The sequence below is a fragment of the Amyelois transitella genome, chromosome 8, assembly GCF_032362555.1.
Source record: "Amyelois transitella isolate CPQ chromosome 8, ilAmyTran1.1, whole genome shotgun sequence".
Lineage (NCBI taxonomy): Eukaryota > Metazoa > Arthropoda > Insecta > Lepidoptera > Pyralidae > Amyelois > Amyelois transitella.
Window position 1 is genome coordinate 3,813,631 of NC_083511.1, and position 18,958 is coordinate 3,832,588.

The 18,958-nt window shown below is 31.7% G+C and overlaps 2 protein-coding genes across 2 annotated transcripts; both read left to right on the forward strand.

Moving 5' to 3' along the window:
- The first annotated feature begins 251 nt into the window (after positions 1-251).
- LOC106139393 (uncharacterized) lies at positions 252-6,879 on the forward strand. The gene is made up of 10 exons (XM_013340829.2): positions 252-394; positions 678-894; positions 1,317-1,450; positions 2,164-2,319; positions 2,687-2,834; positions 3,967-4,001; positions 4,617-4,845; positions 5,304-5,437; positions 6,166-6,321; positions 6,651-6,879. The coding sequence occupies exons 1-10, from the start codon at positions 337-339 to the stop codon at positions 6,797-6,799; spliced, it is 1,416 nt and encodes a 471-aa protein (XP_013196283.2). The 5' UTR covers positions 252-336; the 3' UTR covers positions 6,800-6,879.
- Positions 6,880-9,165: 2,286 nt separating this feature from the next.
- On the forward strand, positions 9,166-18,654 carry LOC106139395 (uncharacterized). The gene is made up of 11 exons (XM_013340830.2): positions 9,166-9,489; positions 9,819-10,038; positions 11,562-11,692; positions 12,724-12,876; positions 13,358-13,508; positions 14,810-14,995; positions 16,174-16,412; positions 16,630-16,849; positions 17,078-17,208; positions 17,331-17,486; positions 18,072-18,654. The coding sequence occupies exons 1-11, from the start codon at positions 9,423-9,425 to the stop codon at positions 18,221-18,223; spliced, it is 1,806 nt and encodes a 601-aa protein (XP_013196284.2). The 5' UTR covers positions 9,166-9,422; the 3' UTR covers positions 18,224-18,654.
- Positions 18,655-18,958: the final 304 nt, after the last annotated feature.

The window sequence follows — 18,958 nt, forward strand, 5'->3', positions numbered from 1 at the left end:
TAATACTCTTGCGTTTCTAACGGACTGAGTGATTAATAAAATACATATTGGACAAGTGTGGTTTTTGTAAAGTTCACTCATCTAAAATCACATGTGAAAGAGAAATAAACAAGAATCTTCCCTTAACGCCGCTGGAGTTACGGCGAAAATCTACCCCTGGTCGAAAGTTAATAAAGTAATCTGAATTCATTTCTATAAAACTTCTAACTACTTCTACTATTATTTCTTCAATACCATGTAAATGAGTCTTTAATTGCCATCTTTGTAATTTCATTTATAACAAAAAATATATAAAGTGGCATTTGTGTTTATCATTACAATTGATGTGACGGCACAATGGATCGACCATTGCGTCTTATTTATTGTGTGTTTGGTTTAGTTACGTTCTGTCAAGGTAAGAATATTAGTAAATAAATAGTTACGGAAATTTTCAGATTTTATTGACTTTCGATTTCACACCTGTAAAGAATTTTTGACAGGTGAACTTAAGGCATTCTCTGCCTTTGGACCAAACTGAGATGGAGACTGGACTGACTGGATGATGGAGATGGTGCGATAACTGTAAAAGAAATAATCAGATGCATTGAATACAATACTGACCCTTAGTTGACCCAAAGAAGTAGTTTTCTTGATTTTTGCTTGTTATATTAAACCTATTTATTTTTACAATTTTACAGCATCAATCATACCCTGTAAAGACGATGACACAAAATGCTTGGTTTCAACAGCCAATGACATATATCCTAAGATAATGTCTGGCGATGCTTCCATTGGAGCCGAAATATTAGACCCTGTGTGGATAGATGAAATCGATGGCTCAGTGACCATATTGAAGTATAAATTTGAAAGGTGCACAGTGGCTGGTTATAAAAAATGTAATATTACGAGTCTAAGGTAATTGGGTTCCTACCAAACTAAAGACCTAAAGTTATAACCTGTTTGTCATTCTCTAAAGATTTACTGAGAGGTAATTCTTTCAGCATTAAGTTTCCCTCTTGTAGATGTAAAGTACGGGTCAATTGATTGACTTAAGAGCTGAAATCTGAAATCGCTGTCTCCGCAATGAAATAACAAAAATGTCGGACAGTACCTGGATGCGAGTTCCAAGACACCGAGTCCAATAGGAACACCATGTAGAGGCTTGTACTCTATGAGTGCTGAAAAAGAAGAACATTCATCACCCATAAAAAGATTATATCTGCAATTACTAAAGCGTTACATATTTTTTCAAAGTAAAAAATCGATAGTACCAATGTTCTCGTAAGTAAATTATTATTATTTTTTTTTTAAATTTTGTATTTACCGTTGTCTTTTAGGATTGACGCCCATAATTCTAAATTAAAATTGAACTTAATGTGCCCCGAAGTAAATCTCTCTGGATTTTACGATATCAACGGTCGTCTGATAATACTGCCAGTACAAGGAAATGGAAATTTTTCAATAGATGCATGTAAGTAATTAATATATTTTTCCGTATAAATAAATATATTGAGGTATATCATATACCCTACGGGGTGTGGCAAAAGTGTTAGTGTTAGTGCCGTAATGTGTGATTCCTGGCACTTTAGAATAGGAACATTTGATAACTTTCCCATGGATATCGTAAAAGACGACTAAGGCAAAGGCAAAAAAACTTGGGATTATTCTTGCAGGCGAAAGGCTGCAAAAAAAAAACTGTTAATGACGGAAAAATTTTTTTTTTAATTCCATCATTAACAGCTGGACGTGGATGTAGTCATTTCAAGACTGTAGGATCTGTACCCCGCAAGAGATATAGACATGACTATATGAACGGGCCGAGGGTTTGTTGGGTCGTGTCTGAATAAAAATAGAATTTTGCCTGTTAAAGATGTCTTCTTATTGTCGTCTCGTCTTAGTGTCGATTGTCCGTGTTTTCATAAGTCTGTCAGTCGATTTTGGTCATTTAAAATGTCATTTCAAAGAGTCTGTTTGTCCATGGAGGCTGAACGGCCGCTACACTATATGTATGTTTTTTCCTTTATTACACACTTTTTTCCTAGAAATTCTGACAGGAGCGTACCCCTGATAAAACTCAAGTAAATTTAGTATTTTGAGAATTTTTTTAAACAAATTAGTAAACATTCGTAACATATTCTTAAACATTTGTGCTTTTTAACTAAAAATATATTTCTGTAAAAATAGATTCTTACAACATAAATATCGACGCAACATACAAAATTGTAAAAACCGACGACAGAAAAGAATATATTACCATAAAAAATTTCAATTTCGATGCGAATGCGGAAAAGGGAGCCAAGTTCCAGTTTGATAATTTGTTCAATGGCCGAAAAGATTTAGGTAAGATATAGAAATTTGAATAATATAATTTTGAGAACAAATAAAAACAGTAAATAAATATATTTACTTAACTACCAAACCTTATTGTAAATACCGTATAATATTTTAAAGGATACATTTAAAGTAATGTAACTACTTAATTAATTTTGTAAATTACTTATTGTTCGTCTTGCCTTAGTACAAGTGATGTATTAAAAAAGATAATTAATATTTGGTACATCTTACGTTTATACTACAGCTCAAGGCCACAAAGAAAGAAAAAATCACTGTCATTATAAATATATATTATGGTTAATTACGTACACTGTTCTATGAAACACTGATATTGTATATAGTTTCATAAATAAAACCATATCGTTTGTTTCAGCTGATTCAGTTCTTAAATTTGCAAATGAAAATTCAAAAGAAGTTCTCCAAGAGTTTCAAAGACCAATACTCTCCATCACCTACAAGATATTTATCAAAAATATCTATAAATTTCTAAAAGCAATGCCTATGGACAATATTTTTAAACAGTAAAATATGTTTTTATTTATTTAATATTATACAAAATAAAAATTTATGGACAAAGACATTTTCTTATTTCTGTAAAAAAATAACCAAGTACCTAATCGAAAACCCGTTACCTGAAATATAGTAATTAAGGGTATATATAGTAATTAAGGGTATTACTAACATAACGCTACGCTGGAAGATACACTCTTGATCAGTTAGAAAATATAACGTTTTTGAATACGCTTAATGAGGTACTTCGTGAGGGGACCTAGGAGTCGTAGCTTGATATGATGGAAGAATGAAATCAAAGAACAGCTTGACATCAAGCGGCGAGAGATTCTGAAGAAGTTTGGTCGGGAACATAATATCGTAACCGACCAAATAGGCTCTACTAAGAAATTCGCAGCCCAGTCAGTATGTTAAACAAATTTAGGTTTCACTATTAGAAGAAGAAAAAAAATCTTAAGTGCCTATCTACTTACTGTTGTAGAAAAGTGAAAAACAAAAAGAGAGGCAGGTAACAACAGCGGAAAAGCCCGATGCGACCTTAGTAATAAACATCATTTTGGTTATGTAATGTTTTTGTTCAAAGCAAGATGTTAACATGTAAAACATCATACGTCTTACGAACAAAGTCATGCTATGTAGCAGCGTATAACAAAATCTTTTATTTTTTAATACGTATGTGAAACTTCCTTTTAATTAAAACTGCGGTCCAATTATTACATGGTCGTCAAACCTTCCTATATTACTTTCATTTATGCATTTAAAACTTAATTGAGCCTCAAAGTACTTAATGCTAAAAGTATTCCCAACCAACCTTAGGAAAGGAAACAGATAAATTAACCGGTATATAATAAGGGCTAGCCTCATAATGCTGTTATTAAATTTATTTATTTGTTTGGACATTTTCCATTCAACGGTGTAGATATTTTATTTAAAATCTAATACCAAACGACGACAATTTAATTTTTGAAATCTATGCGCACCTTATATCTACCCTATAAGTTACTTCTTTTTAGAGTCACCTTAATTTACATTAATATCAGGGAAAACCAAAAATAAATTAATTTCAATTTAAATTAAATTAAGTAAAATAAAAAAGCATACTGCTAATTATAACTTTATAAAAATATTTTCTTGTGTTTTCAGAATTTATCCAAAATTACATTCTTTCACTTGTGTACGTAACATGTAAAATACATATAAATAGCAAAATTATGATGAGTTTCTGACAAAAATGTTCAGTTAATTAAAACTGATGTTTTGTTAGGATCTCCGGTCACAGAAAATATTTTTATTTTCCTGTTTTATTTGAGTTGTGATAAGGGTGTTAAACTACAACAATGTATTTAGTGTACATTTTATTACCTGTGATACTTTTTGCATCACCCAATCATGGTAAGTGTAATGATTCAGAAATATTTTTCATCATTTAAGTCTCTGTATATATTTAGTTGCATTCTCTGCTTAATTAGATTCAAATCTCGTGCACTGCTAAAGATACCACGAAAATAAATATTCATTTAAAACTATTAAACAATCCTTGACATCGTACAGCATTAGGAAGTTTCTATATTTAAGTTGCCTTCGCAATGACCTCCTATCAGCATCAATAAGAACATATTGAAAAACATCATCATCTAAATGTATTCTAGATGCAACATCCTTAGATTCATTAGATACCGATTTCATTTGACTTCAATGTTATTTTTACATAAACTTAAAAGTAAAAACCAAACCAGCACCAAGCTTAGATTTCGGTACCACGATAGTATTATCTACTTTTATTTATTTTCCAGGCGCAAGTCTTACACCTCCCACACCGTGCAAAGCAGATGACACCAATTGTATGATGACTATCGGGAAATCAGTTTACAAGCAAGTACTGACAGGGGATAAATCTATTGGCGCTGAACGACTGGAACCTATGAAATTTGATGAAATAGATGGCGGCCTTACCATGCTTAAGTTCAAAATGACAGACACGACCATATCTGGATACGAAAAATGCGATATGAAGGATTTAAAGTACGTATATTTTTAAGGAAAAGTTAAGCTGCAAACTACATAACTCTTCCCGTTACACATAGGTAGTGATATATGATCAATAAATTTGAGTCCCAATGAAAATTAAGCATTAAATACCGTTTTGTAGCAAAACAAAACGTTGATTCTAAGTTAATTTTTACCCAAAAACCGATTACACCGATTTGTAAAAACTTAAAAAAATTTAGCGTTTAAATATTAACTGATTCCGGAAAAAATATTGCAACTTTTTGTTTACAATTCGAAACAAATATCGAAATAATCTTCTTCATCCTTGCGTTAGTCCCAGTTACCACTTCTCTGGAAAGGAACTTAGGGTTCAAAAGTAACTAGAACCAAAGAATAATAGCAGTAAATAGTGTCCGTTCCAGGAATAAGTATTATTTCTTAGTAAATTCAAATGCCTTAAAAAAAAATAATAACAATCATTTAATTTCCAGACATGATAACGCCAAAATGAGTTTTGCTATGAAAATAACGTGCCCGCATTTAGAAGTGGTTGGGACTTATGACATGGACGGTCGTCTCATAGTCCTCCCTGTGCAAGGAAAAGGAAAATTCTCCATCATCATGGGTATGTACTGTACAAGTTATATCTGAATATTTAAACGAGCAATTCTTGTATATATATAATCAGGATCTCGGAAACGGCTCCAACGATTTTCATGAAAGTTACAGATTAGGGGCTTTTCGACTCAAGGAATCGATTTAGATTTAGTTCTAGGTTCGAGAAAAGCTCGGTACCCAAAATATATATACATATTAAAAACCGCGTTTCAAGAAACTATATCAGCGCTATCTCTGGTAGACCGAGCAAAGCTCGGTCAACCGGGTACTATTTATTAAAAAGACTAGATTTTACCCATAGCTTCACCCTCGCGAATTCTGTGCCACATACAAAAGAATACAGGGTTTTCGCAAATCACATGTGAATTTTCGTTTTTACCGGAATAAAATATCCATATGTCCTTGTTAAGACCTTTCATTGTGTATAAGAAAATTGGTGCAGTAGATACCGCGTGAAGAGGTGACAAACAAAAAAACGTACTTTCGCATTAACGATATTGACTTATCAACACAGCCCACAGCTCTGAAATGAAAGATACTACATATTTAGAAATATACACATCACATTTTGGCTAGAGGCGTACTAAGAAAGGGATTCCCAAAATTCCCACAAAAACAGATATTAACGACATACGAGTAAGTTATTTATAAACGAGCGGGGCTGCGTACGCGTACGAGTATTAAATAAAATGTCTTAAAACTTTTCAAAAATAACACATATATTTACTTTTACAGATTCATATGACCTATCACTGACCGTCACATACAAAATTGTAAAAGATGACGGTGGCAAGGAACATCTTAGTATCAAAACATACCAAGCTGAGGCAGAACCTATCAAAGGCGTAAAATACGAATTCCAGAATCTATTCAACGGCAAACAAGATTTGGGTAAGATTATAATCGACTAGCTTTTGCGCGGGGTACTTACTTCCGCGGGTACGATGCCGTGTGGTACCCGGCACCAATAAAAAAGAATAGGACGGACAACACTGTCTTTTTCTCATGGATGTCGAAAAAACAAAGGGATAGGCACGGCGAAGGGCTAGTAATCTTCCAGTATTTGGATGTTAATTTTATCATTAAGCTAAACAGCTATACATAGGCCTATCAATATTTTTTTAGACTGTTGACTGTGTCTATCCCGCAAGGGATAAAGACGTGACGTGACATGACGTATGTATGTGTGTATGTATGTATTTATTTTTATTTCGTTTCAGCCAATTCAGTGCACAAATTTGCCAATGAGAACTGGAAAGAAGTGACGCTCCAATTCCAAGGCCCCATCATAGCCGCTACTTTCAAGAAACTGATAAAGAATACTAATAAATTTTTGAAGGCAATGCCGATGGACAAAGTATTTTTATAAATACAACGTGTTTTTAAATTTGAATTTCTACAAATGAAATTTTGTGTTTAATAAATGATGAGGACTGCTGTTGACTGACAGACTGTTGTTTAATTTTGAGATATGAAGTTATTTATTTCTTTTGTTTTTTTTTCTGTTAAAAAATTTAATATTTTTCCGGATACATATATATATTTGAAAAATAAACACCTCATAAGATATTCATTATACAAGTAAGCAAACAACATTTGAGTACTTACATATTCTAAAGTTGGACTTTAAATTCATGACATCTCTAAAACTTCTTTATTCAAAACATACAAAAACACAGACACGTGGATATTATATGTATGACTCAGCCGCATAGAATTAAAAAAAAATAACATATCCTTGATGATCGACGAGTCTTAATATCAAGTTTCGATCTTGGAATGGCCGCAAAAACTGTTGTGTCGATTCTTGAAAATTCTATGTTTATTTTGACATAACACAGAGCTAGGAAGACTGCTACATGGTCGCCGTAAGTTGAATAAAATTACATTACAACATAACTGATGATTTTTTTATTTTTTTGACATTTTGCTTTATATGTATATTAATGTTCATAAACAAAAGAAAATAGGTATTTTATTTCAACCTGACGATGGCTGATTTCAATCTTATTTTGCAAATTTCTTAAGACGTGTTTTGGTTATAAAACGCAAAGGTGACTGACATCTATCAGCGCACGATCCAAACCAGCGGATATCGATTTTGGACATACATAACATAAATTCATAATATATCTCGTATTTAATTATGGCATTTAAGGATTAGAGTTAATAATTAATGGTCTTGCAAAATAGTCAAAAATCACGTTAAGCTGGTTTATTAACGGAATCGAAATTAAGATAATGACAGCCTCAAAGATGAATCCCTCAAAGTTTATAATGTCCCTAGATTGACATTAACACATAAACAATATGCATATCCCACTTTACCTACTAAATATTAATTTAACATAAAAACATGATATACATAATGTAAATTGTAGACTAGTGACGCGTAACATCATGAGAGAACGAGTATCGCGTCATCTTAGAAATAAATTTAAGAGCATTTTCTAGTAACAGAGAGTGCCTGCCTATCGAAAGTAAAGGAATTGTTTTTCTCTGCTTACCGCTCATGTTTTTACAATAATTAAGCTTTTACCCGCAGCTTCACTCGCGTAAATTTAGCTCCATCTACAAAAAGCGTCGAAAAGCGTCACCTACAAAAGAATACAGTTTACGAGTTGAAAAGAACCCTATGTACCTATACGTGATTTAGATATAGAAGATTTATTCTGTAGATAATCCGTAAAGAGGTAAAAAACAAACACACAAATAAACATACATACATATAGTCACGTCTAAATCCCTTGCGCGGTATGCAGAATAAAAAGACTGAAGGGCCACATTCAGCTGTATGGCTTTACGATGGAGTGGTTCTATTCTAAAGTGTCGGAATAAGCTATCAAGCTTAACGTGGCCTTGTAGTTTTGTAAATGAATAATTAAACTTTCTCCTAACCTATCGATTTATTTTGTAAATCTAGAAAAATTTAACATATCAATAAATTATTTTTTCCTGAAATCAAATGCTCATAAGACAGGTTCTATAATTTTTTTGGTGATTTACGAATGGAAAACATTATAAATCACTGAAAAAGTTAAACACAACGTTCAAATACAGTTTCACTTCGGAAAAAAAAATAGAAAATTACAAAACTTTACTTAGCCAACTGTAAACACTGAGCTACAATTGAGCTATGTTTTTAAATTATTATAAATTTTCATGTGCGCATAAAATCAAACAAGTTTAAAGCTTTAACAAGGTCGTTATCCGTAGGTGCCTTTTAAGACTCTTCTTATTGCATTCATTAATTAAAGCCAGTACTAGTAAGTATTATCAATTTTGAGTTTTATTTCGTTCTTTAAGGGTAAGTTATTTAGTGTAAAATATTTTATTGATTCTATACGTCCATTCTCAGTATCTTTACAATTGGTTGTGGATAAAATATATGTATCGTACTTAATAAAAAATAAACCATTCTTACGTTATGCTTTTGCTGCCACTTCTTAATAACGTACGAAGAAACCCTTTTAAAAATATGTATGATGCATATTTATACTAAAAAAAAAACATACATGGCCTATAAGGGAACTGACTTTCGCTTTTCTTGGGTCTGAAATAAACGATTTAGCCAGACATTATTTCCTCAAATAGCATACAGGTTTCATTAAATTCATAATATAAATATGTACATAATTTTGAAAACAATACCTGTGTCATTTTACGTATTACCTGCCTAATTAATGATAATTAACTTTCAACTTAGACAAACAAAAGTCTTTGTTTTGTCTAAGTTTGTAACAGAGCGACACGTAAGATCGCGTCAACAATTGGGTTTTAATATTAAACTCGCTGATATAAAAATCTGGTTCTAAAAATCCGACCATTAAACATCTCTAGTTTCTTGGCTACTTAACGGTTTTGACAAGCGTCAGCATTTAAACTTAAGTTGGTGACCTTATATAAGTGGTCACTGCATTATTTCTCATTAAAGAGTATGGGAACCTTCGAGCCAGCGCTTGTGTTCGAATTTTGAAAAAATATTTTCGAAAATGCGAGAGCTGTTTTTAATTTTAGCGTCTAGTTACGCTTCTTTGTGTTTAGTGAGTGCCACTTCTGGTAAGTACGTTATTGTATTAAATCATTACCTAAGTAATTAGATTAACGCTTAATTAAAGTTTTAATATTTTGTATAAAATAAAAATGTGTATATTTTTTATTGTTTTGTTGAAATTCTATTTGATTTATTAACATTCCTACGCTTTAAGATGAAAAAGATATTGATTAGTTTTCAAATAAAATATAATTAATTTTTCATAAATTGCAAAACATCTTAAATATAAACTTAAATTTGTAAATATTAATAATAGGTCCATTTTTCCCAGAATAAATAAAATTATTTTAGTTTAAGTGCACGATATTGTATTACAAATCCTCATTTATTTCAGTCCCATTCATTCACAAATGTAAAGCTGATGATTCGAAATGTATCAAGCAGTCTACACAGGACGCCATCCCAATATTTGCCAAGGGTCTGCCCGAGCTTGGCATTGAAACAATGGACCCGCTATTTATAAAGCACGTGGATGCTTCTTCACCCAGTTTGAAGTTAATCGCAAATGGCCTGACTATAACTGGCCTGAAAGACTGTGCCCCGAAAAAAATACAGTGAGTAAATAAAAAAACAAAAATACTATTTTTTATTTTGTCTTGTGGCTAAGAAAAAAATTGTGTGTGCCAGTTCCTTTTCTTCACGCCATATTGTAAAAGCCTCAGTGAAGACTTATTAACTGATTCTCCTTTTTGACAGTGGGGTAGCAACCTGAATCTATATGTATATATCAGTTTTACCACTAAGCCGTTCAGCTTTACGAAAGATCTTATTTCATCCTGAAGACCGAAGTTCGAACCGAGAATGCAATTTTTGCGCTAAGAAATCATCAATTTATTTAAAGGAATATAAATTCTATATAACACTTGCAAACATTTTATACACATCCTTATTATCATACGTGCACAGTATTGTGAATACAAAGCGAATAAAAAGTATAAAATAATTTTTGAATTCGAAATTATTTTACGGGTGAACGTATTTATGTACACACGTTAGTATTTACTCTAATTTTTAAAACTTTGATTATATCTATCGAACTAGGTAATAGGCGTTATAAGTCTTTATTACTCTGTCAACTTTGTTAGGGATTAAGACGTGATAAGATTATTTGTGTGACTATGACATCATAATCACATACATTCACATTAAAAGTTGTAACATTGAACTCGGCATTGATATTCTGAAGTTCATGACATTGTCGTGATATTTTGCATAATCAAAATTGAATTTATTAAAATTTTGATCAAAACCTTTGAATTAATTTACACGTTTGTGCTTGCATGAAGAGAGTTATGAATGTGGATGAAGCGAAGGAAGTATGCAGAGATCGTGGCAAGTGGAAAGAGGTAGTTTCTGCCTACCCCTCCGGGAAAGAGGCGAGATTTTATGTTTGTATGTATGTATGTGTGTTCTAGTCTTATATGGCAAGTCCCTGTAGCGCAGTGGTAATGTACTTACTTCCAAGAAGCAAAGTCCGGCGTTCGATAATTGGCATGATTTGACTAATTATGATGAAAAATAATAATAAATAATTTTTAACACTCTGTCCCGGGACTGCACTTAAGTATAGGCTACTTTTTACATACTATTTCTAGGAAATTTCATCATAATCGGCCCAGTGGATGAAAGACACGCTTTTGCATTTATAACATTTGTCTAAAAAATATGGATTTGCTTAAAACCTAGAAGTTTACAATATATAGTTATGTTACTACAAGAAACGTTAGTTCAGTGTTATCTCCACTTAACTCCACTGACAAGAGCTTTCTCTTAAATATAAGCAGAAATTGGTATTTATGCCAAAGCATTATTTGAATCTAAACAATCTCAATTCTATCATAAAGCCATACGAACGTGGCCTTTAAGAATGTTGGCTCTATCTACCCCGCAAGGGATATAGACGTGATACTTGACGCTTCTTTGCCGGAGGAGCAATCAGTACATACATTACAATTGCCTTTTTCTTCTTCTTAAAATTAAGAGCTAACCTTGTCAGTAGTGTTAAGTAGCGTCCTCCATTCATCTCTTCTGTCTGTTAATTTTATATTTTCTATCCATGATAATATATTAATTACAGACGAGATACGGGGAAATCGAAGCTATTGGTCAAAATTCAATGCACAGCAAAATTGGAAGGAAATTACGAAATGAAAGGAAGCTTACTTATTTTACCCATCGAGGGTAAGGGTAAAGTTCATGCTACAATAAGTAAGTATCAAAATTCATTTACCTATTGTTCATATTTTCATGGAAATATTTTAAAATTTCAAGCATTACGAACAGCTAAACGTGGGCTATGAAGACTGTTAGTGATGATGATGTGTGAAAAAAGTTTATTGAAAAATTATTTGTATAATAATACAAATAATTTTTCAGTAGTCAGTTAGTGTGAGTTATTTAAATACGCGACCAAAATATTTCTTTAAATACTTAGAAAAACCAATATAAATAAATACACTCGAAACAAATTACCCTTCGTGGGAATTGGGTAAAAACTAGTGAAGCTTTTGAGGTGAATCAATTTTTTGTGGAATATTGAATTATTATTTTTTCATGTAAAAAATGTTTTCATTATTTTCCAAAAAAATATAGCATAAAAATAAGACATATGTTAGACCCCGTTGCATTCTTAGCACAAACGATTTATAGTTCAAGCTTCACTACCAAACTTAGTTAAGTCTAGTTTACTGCGTCTGACCTCCGCACCGCTTCAAAACCAGAACCAATCATAGAATAAAATATAGCATAATATTTGTACTCACTTTGTTTATACAATATATTGACTAACCTTGTATCTCTATTAACAAAAATCAATCACGAAGTCTAACATTGTTTACTTCTAAAGTTTGGCCTAGCAAAAGGTCGTCGACTAAATAACGACCTATCAACATGACGAAACATTTCGTTCCGCGTTTAGTATATTTGGTACCCTTGATCTTGGTTACTTGTCTATTATAAACAATTTATTAACCTCCAATAATTTTCTAAAAACAAGACTAGAACAAGGAATATGCATAAATCTTACTGATTTGCTTGTGTTAAAAATATGTTTAAAAAAAAAGATAAATTTAATATTACTTACTATCAAAGGATATTCTCATTATTTCTTACAAATCAATTAAATGATGTTGGTTTCCAGTCATTTTAGGTATGGGATGTTTAAGTAACTATAATATATATATATATACTATACATTTTTAATAGTAAACCAACATTGTAAATTTGCTATGATTTTGCAGGAAAAATGCTGATAAGCATCGATGGAGAACTGGGTGAAAAAGACAAATCAGGGGAACAATATTGGTTTGTTAAAAACTGGAAGAGTAATTTTGAACTAAAGGACAAATCTGATTTGGAATTCGAAAACCTTTTCAATGGAAATGAAGTTTTAGGTAAATTTAACATTAAAAATCAAATTAGTTTGAAATAGATTAATATTTTATGTGGCACTGCATGTGTAAATTACAGAGCTGGTAGAACAAAGACTATGTTCCCAAATCAAGATATAAATAAATAATAGGACTGGTATCTTCTAATAATTTGAATGTACGTACGAAACAAAAAAAAAACAGCTTCAATCAACTACCAGTTGACTGACTTCTACTTAACGTTGAGATCTAAAATTGGCAAACTTGCTGCTTTAACAAATCATTGTTTTACGCTTTTAAAAAGTTTCGACATATCTCGCTTGTTATTTGTAATTTACCAGAGTAACTAAGAATCAGCACTTTATACAATTATATTACTTATTTTTAAAAAAATCGCACACATATTAATAATGAGAACTCAATAAACACCAATTTCATCTAAAATTTCAGTATAAATTCTTTTTATGCTGAAATGATAGACTGCATCAATGAAAAATGATTTCAGGTCGCGCTGCTCGTGAGCTGATACGTTCCAGCGCAAACGACATAATTTACGAAATCGGGCCTCCAGTTGTCAACGCGATCATTGAGAAAATAGTCGACAACATCCGTCAGTTCTTCAGCAAAGTCCCCATCAACGACCTTAGTTTAGACTAAAGTTCTTTATCTACTAGATACAATCATGAAATCTATACTAGCTACTGTCGTGATTTTGTTTTTTGTATGGAATAAATTCGGAATGGGTAGTCAAGTTTTAAATAAAGTAACTCCCGCCTGACATCCGTAAACTGGCAGGTAATCATAATCCATATTGGATCATGAGTTCCATCCAGTTGCTAAATGAGCTGGTTCATCTTTTTATTAAAATGTAGTATAAGTTATTGTAGACATTTTTATTAAGTAAAAGTCAATCTTGTAAGTAATAAATAAAGTGTTATGCTTTATAATAACTGGTTTTATCTATTCTTTACAATAAAATACGTTTTTAAGTTTGAACTTTGTAGTTTTACAGGAATGACATACACCGTGTTCAAAATTTGTACATCTCTTAAACATCCCAGTTATTTCTTAAACATCTAAAATATCTTGTATGATATCTTTATTAGCGAGTCACACTTGGCCGGTTTTTAATATCATGCATGGAAGAATATTCTGATAATTAAAAACTAGTTGTACGAGTTTCGGTGACGCCGGGTAGACGTCACATGTTATGCATTATGTAACCATTTCAAGGTCATACTACTCCTAATGTAAAAAAAAACTATCAATTTTAATACAACTCGCCAGTAAAATTTAAGAACAGAGATTTCATAAAATACTTCTAATTTGTTTCATTTGACTTTTTTGCTTTTCATTTAACATGAAAGCTAAATAAAATGCTCTTAAATAATAGTAACTCTATTTATTACATTTATGTTGTAATGAAATAATATTTTAAAAATAAAACTAATGATCAGTGATCATTTGAAATTAGTTTAAAGAAATATTCAACTTCCCTTTCGCCGTCCTCAGGAAGATCTGTGCAATGGACTGCATTATGTAAAATTGTTTTGCCGTATTTAGCTCTTATGCTCTCGGGATATAGTTGGCGACATACATCAGGATCTCTCGGCCCACATAGCTTCCTGAATTGGCAAACTACGTTTATACTAGGATCAACAGCTTTAACTTCCATAGCGACACATTTGCCTTCGGTCAAATGTATGCACATTTTCTCATATTCTGGAAGAATCCCTTTGTATACTTCAAAAAATTCTTCTGCGTTTGCCAATTTAACTGCAAACATAGCCATTGCAGAAATATAAAATGTTCCCGAAGTCGCAATCGTTTGTATTATTGAGCCAATATTTCCATCAGTGATAGCATGCGGTTTGATTACGCAACAAGTGCAGTCCTTCAACGTTGCTTGAAATGATACCCTCGGAACATTACCATCATACCCAAAAAATAGGTCCAGCATCTCAGTTGCATCTTTTAAGTCATTACAACCGTGTGCAACATTTTTCAACATATCTTGCCCGTACAAGTATCTTAAAGTGCCAGGAGCTGCTTCCTTCGGATTTGTTGCTCCCAAACAATTACGCCATTTTGAAACAGCATTCTTAGCAACTAACTCTAAACCTATAACTTCACCACCAGTAATGTAATCAATAATGAGAGGTAACATATTACTGCCTGAAATACTTCTATACAGTTTTACAGCAAAATCTTTTTTCAGTTTCCCATTTTTCATATTAACGATACGAAATCCATTCTTTATGATGAATGTTATAACATTTCCGTGAATGCTCGGAGGCGATGGTTTGATGAGTGCAAATGTGCTCTCAACTCCTTTAAATAATAATCGTCGCGTTATTGGCGCGCAATCAGTTATAAGGAGTAGCTTGGAAAATATGCTAACAATATTGCCAACTTGTAGCATTTCTAGTTTAAGCGGAGGCAACTGTACTCTTCGAAGTAAGAATTTTCCCTTGTCTGGGTCAACTACTTGTACGGAATTATCAAATGGGAAGAAATTTAATACTAGTTTCTGTATTTGATCGGTCTCTTCATTATACATTTCACACAAAAAAATATGTTTATCAAAGTAATCGTGCACCATTTTTACCGATAAATAAATCTCTTAGAAATGAATGTGATGAATATCATAAATAAAATATAATAGCACTGACACACGAATGAACAAAGTGACATTAGGAATCAATGTCAAAAGTCATAACCTTATAATTTTAAAAACAGGTTTTATTACAAATTTTTTTGTATGAGACAAAATGTTTCCATAGAAATCTTTGGTAGTATGATGTGCCTATAGTCACAGATTTATCGCATGACTAATAAGAGTGTCCGTACCAATTCGTACTTACCTTAAAATAATATAGGACTAGAAGACCCGTATAGACTAACTAGGCGAAAAAAGAAATAAATTAGGCGTTGTCCTATATTATTCCGAATTCTATGGTAGTATACCTACTACTTATTTTAATATTAACCTCTCAGCTATTTCAGGTCATAACAGTGGATAGTGGATAATAATTATATTCAGTTATACATTTACAATTTTTGCCTACCCCTCCGGAAAAGAGGCGTGATTTTATGTATGTATGTAGGTTTACATTTACAAGAAAGTTTACCTACCTATTGTTTTACTATGGCGTCAGAACTCTCAATGTAATAAAAATAATATAGAAAAATAAAATATTATATACTTTTGAACAAGGAAGGAACCTCGTAAAAATATAATAACACATCTACAATGTTATGTAATGAGTTAGAATAAAAAATGAAAAAAATAATTATGATTTTTTTAAGAGTATAATCCAGAATACGGAAAATTTCAATCAAAGAGCTAAATCAAAATAAGTTTGTAGCAAAAAAACCTGTACCAGTCGGGCAAGATTTTATTAATATAAACGGTAGGACGTTTAAAAATGTTGAGGATGAGATAATTGTGCCAGTCGATCGGACACTGTTTACGAATCACCAAGTTATTGAAATTAACATGGCTGTAGGATTATTTTTGTTTTTTGTGACTTTGTTAGTGTATTCTGTTCACACGGAAGGTGAGTTGTTTTGTAATTCATAATTATAACTTCTATAACTTGACATTGCTGATGTTGTCTGGCCTGGTTGCGGTTATATCCTCTTCAGAGTGGTGAGGAGCCCGAGCGCCATTTGTGTGACTCCCGTCTGATATGACTAAATGTTAGACAGATTTTTCAATATTAAAAATGATGCCAAGCGAAGTGTGCAAATCTAAATCTCATTTCATAATTTCAGTTCCATTCATAACAAAATGCTTGTCGAGTGACACAACATGTGTAAGACAGTCAGCACAAGCGGCTATACCGTACCTCGCAGCAGGAATACCAGAATTGAATGTACAGTCTCTGGACCCACTTCACATAGACCGAGTTGAATCACACAATAACGATTTAAGATACACAAGTACTGATGCCGTGATAACAGGACTTAAAAACTGTGTTGTTGAAAATATTTTGTAAGTACTTAAACATAATATAGAAAGTGAGATATTTTTATGTTTTGTTATTAATAGTAAAACACTTGTGTTAGCTTGAAATTCAATTGAAACGCCAACTCCATTTAATATAAAGATTGTAAGTGATTATTTATTTTGAATCATTAATTTACCAGGATAACTTATTTAGTTCGATTCTATCTGTTGTATTCTTCTATCCTGAAATAAAAATGTTTTAATAATTAACAGGCGTGATCCAGCAATTTCAAAAATTGAAGTTGGTATGGAGTGTGATATTCTATATAAAAGTAAATACGATGTGCATGGCCAAATACTGTTAGTACCATTTGAAGGTACCGGAGACATGACAGTTAAACTTAGTGAGTATTATTTTTGTCTTTATGCAGTTCTTAAAACATAAAAAAGCCTAAATGATTCAGATAAAGAAATTTATGCTTTTGTGGTTGTGGAAATGGTGATAACTCCGGTTTATCAATTCCAGGGAAAATATACATAAACGTTGATTCGGTAGTAACTGTTAAACCTGACAAATCTGGACAAAGACGGTGGTCAATCAAGAGTTTCAAATACAACTATGAACTCAGAGGCAAATCAGAGATTGAACTCACACATCTTTTCGATGGAAATGAAATTCTTGGTAAGTTGTCAATTTTAATTATAAACTTAATATTAATTAGGTCTATTTTAGTAAATCTCTCTGGACTACATACGTACTGGGTACATAAAGAACCTACAAGCTAAACTCCGGACACATAAGGAACTTACATGTTTTTGTTTCTTAACTTTGCGTTGATATATCAGTCAATTAATTAATAATCTAAATATATGCGATTTTGAGTCACAAGTGAGTAAACAAGTGTAAATTTTAATTTAAATAATGCGAAAAAACTAGTAATGTTTCCGCCTTTTGCTGTATCCAACCAGTTTGACCGGATACAAATGCGGATACGGATATGGATAATATGTATCATAATTTAAAATAAATAAAATATTTTTTTTTTATCTTAATGACATATACAAAATTAAAATTTATAAACATTAAAATTTAGTTTTAAACAAAAAGCATCCCTTTTATTTTCAGTCGTACTATTAATGATGCCTAACCGACTATGATTTTGGTTTGTATATAGACAAGGGGTCATGTTTCTCTGTCGTTGACTATACTTTGGGGTTCGATCATTTTTATCTTCCTTTAATTTTTTTAAATAAATTATGTTTTCAGGTCGTGCTGCCCGTGATCTGCTCAAATCAAGTGGCAATGAGCTCGTCATCGAAGTCGGCCCTCCGATCATCAAGGCTATTGTTGACAAGATCATCAAAACCATCAATCAGTTTTACCATTCAACGACTACGGAAGACTTGGCTTTGGATTAATAATACTATTTTACTTTAATTATGTCAATATTAGATTAAATATGTAGAATTATAAACTTGGAATACTTCTCATGGGCGGTAAGCGACTCGTCAATATATAAATTTCAATTTCTGCATAAAGTTATCCAGCTGAACGTGGCCCTTCAGTCAGTAGGCTGATAAAAAAATAAAAAAAAATTTGAATTTTGGTATAAAAAATGGCAATTTTATGCCATTTTGTCATACCAAAACTTTATGGTTTTCTGGTCATTCTACCCGACAACGAATTACTTGTTAACTACGATCATGGAATTAATAGATAGGTAATCATACCCTCAATATCTCAAAAGCACCTAAGTTTTATCAATTTTATGAGTAGGGATAATTTTATGAGTAGGGATAATTTTTAGTAAGGATTAATCATATAGTATATCTTTTTATTATTATGATAGTACTATTGTGCCATATTTGCTTCTCAATTATTTTATTCATATTATTATGAACTTTTTGGTAAGTTGTATATAATATTTTTTTATTTATCATATTATTTCCGTGCCAAAATAGGGTCTGGTTCGTATGTTTTTTTTTTTATTTTTAGGAACGTTTTTAAACATTATTTATTATTTTTTTTATTGATTTGATTTTATATAGTTTTTTTCTTTTTCTATATATTAATATTATCTTTCTTAGGAAAATCTAATGTTGGTATGATTTTGAAGTCAGTTAAAAATAATTATAAATAACCAATGTAATTTA

What these genes read in the sequence shown, in the direction of transcription:
- LOC106139393 (XM_013340829.2), top strand. Translation starts at nt 337, where the DNA reads ATGGATCGACCATTGCGTCTTATTTATTGTGTGTTTGGTTTAGTTACG. An exon ending in ATGGACAATATTTTTAAACA is followed by an intron (nt 2,835 to 3,966) that starts GTAAAATATGTT and finishes TTGTGTTTTCAG; the next exon opens with AATTTATCCAAAATTACATT. An exon ending in TGCGATATGAAGGATTTAAA is followed by an intron (nt 4,846 to 5,303) that starts GTACGTATATTT and finishes TTTAATTTCCAG; the next exon opens with ACATGATAACGCCAAAATGA.
- LOC106139395 (XM_013340830.2), top strand. Translation starts at nt 9,423, where the DNA reads ATGCGAGAGCTGTTTTTAATTTTAGCGTCTAGTTACGCTTCTTTGTGT. An exon ending in TAAAGTTCATGCTACAATAA is followed by an intron (nt 11,693 to 12,723) that starts GTAAGTATCAAA and finishes ATGATTTTGCAG; the next exon opens with GAAAAATGCTGATAAGCATC. An exon ending in TGTGTTGTTGAAAATATTTT is followed by an intron (nt 16,850 to 17,077) that starts GTAAGTACTTAA and finishes AATAATTAACAG; the next exon opens with GCGTGATCCAGCAATTTCAA.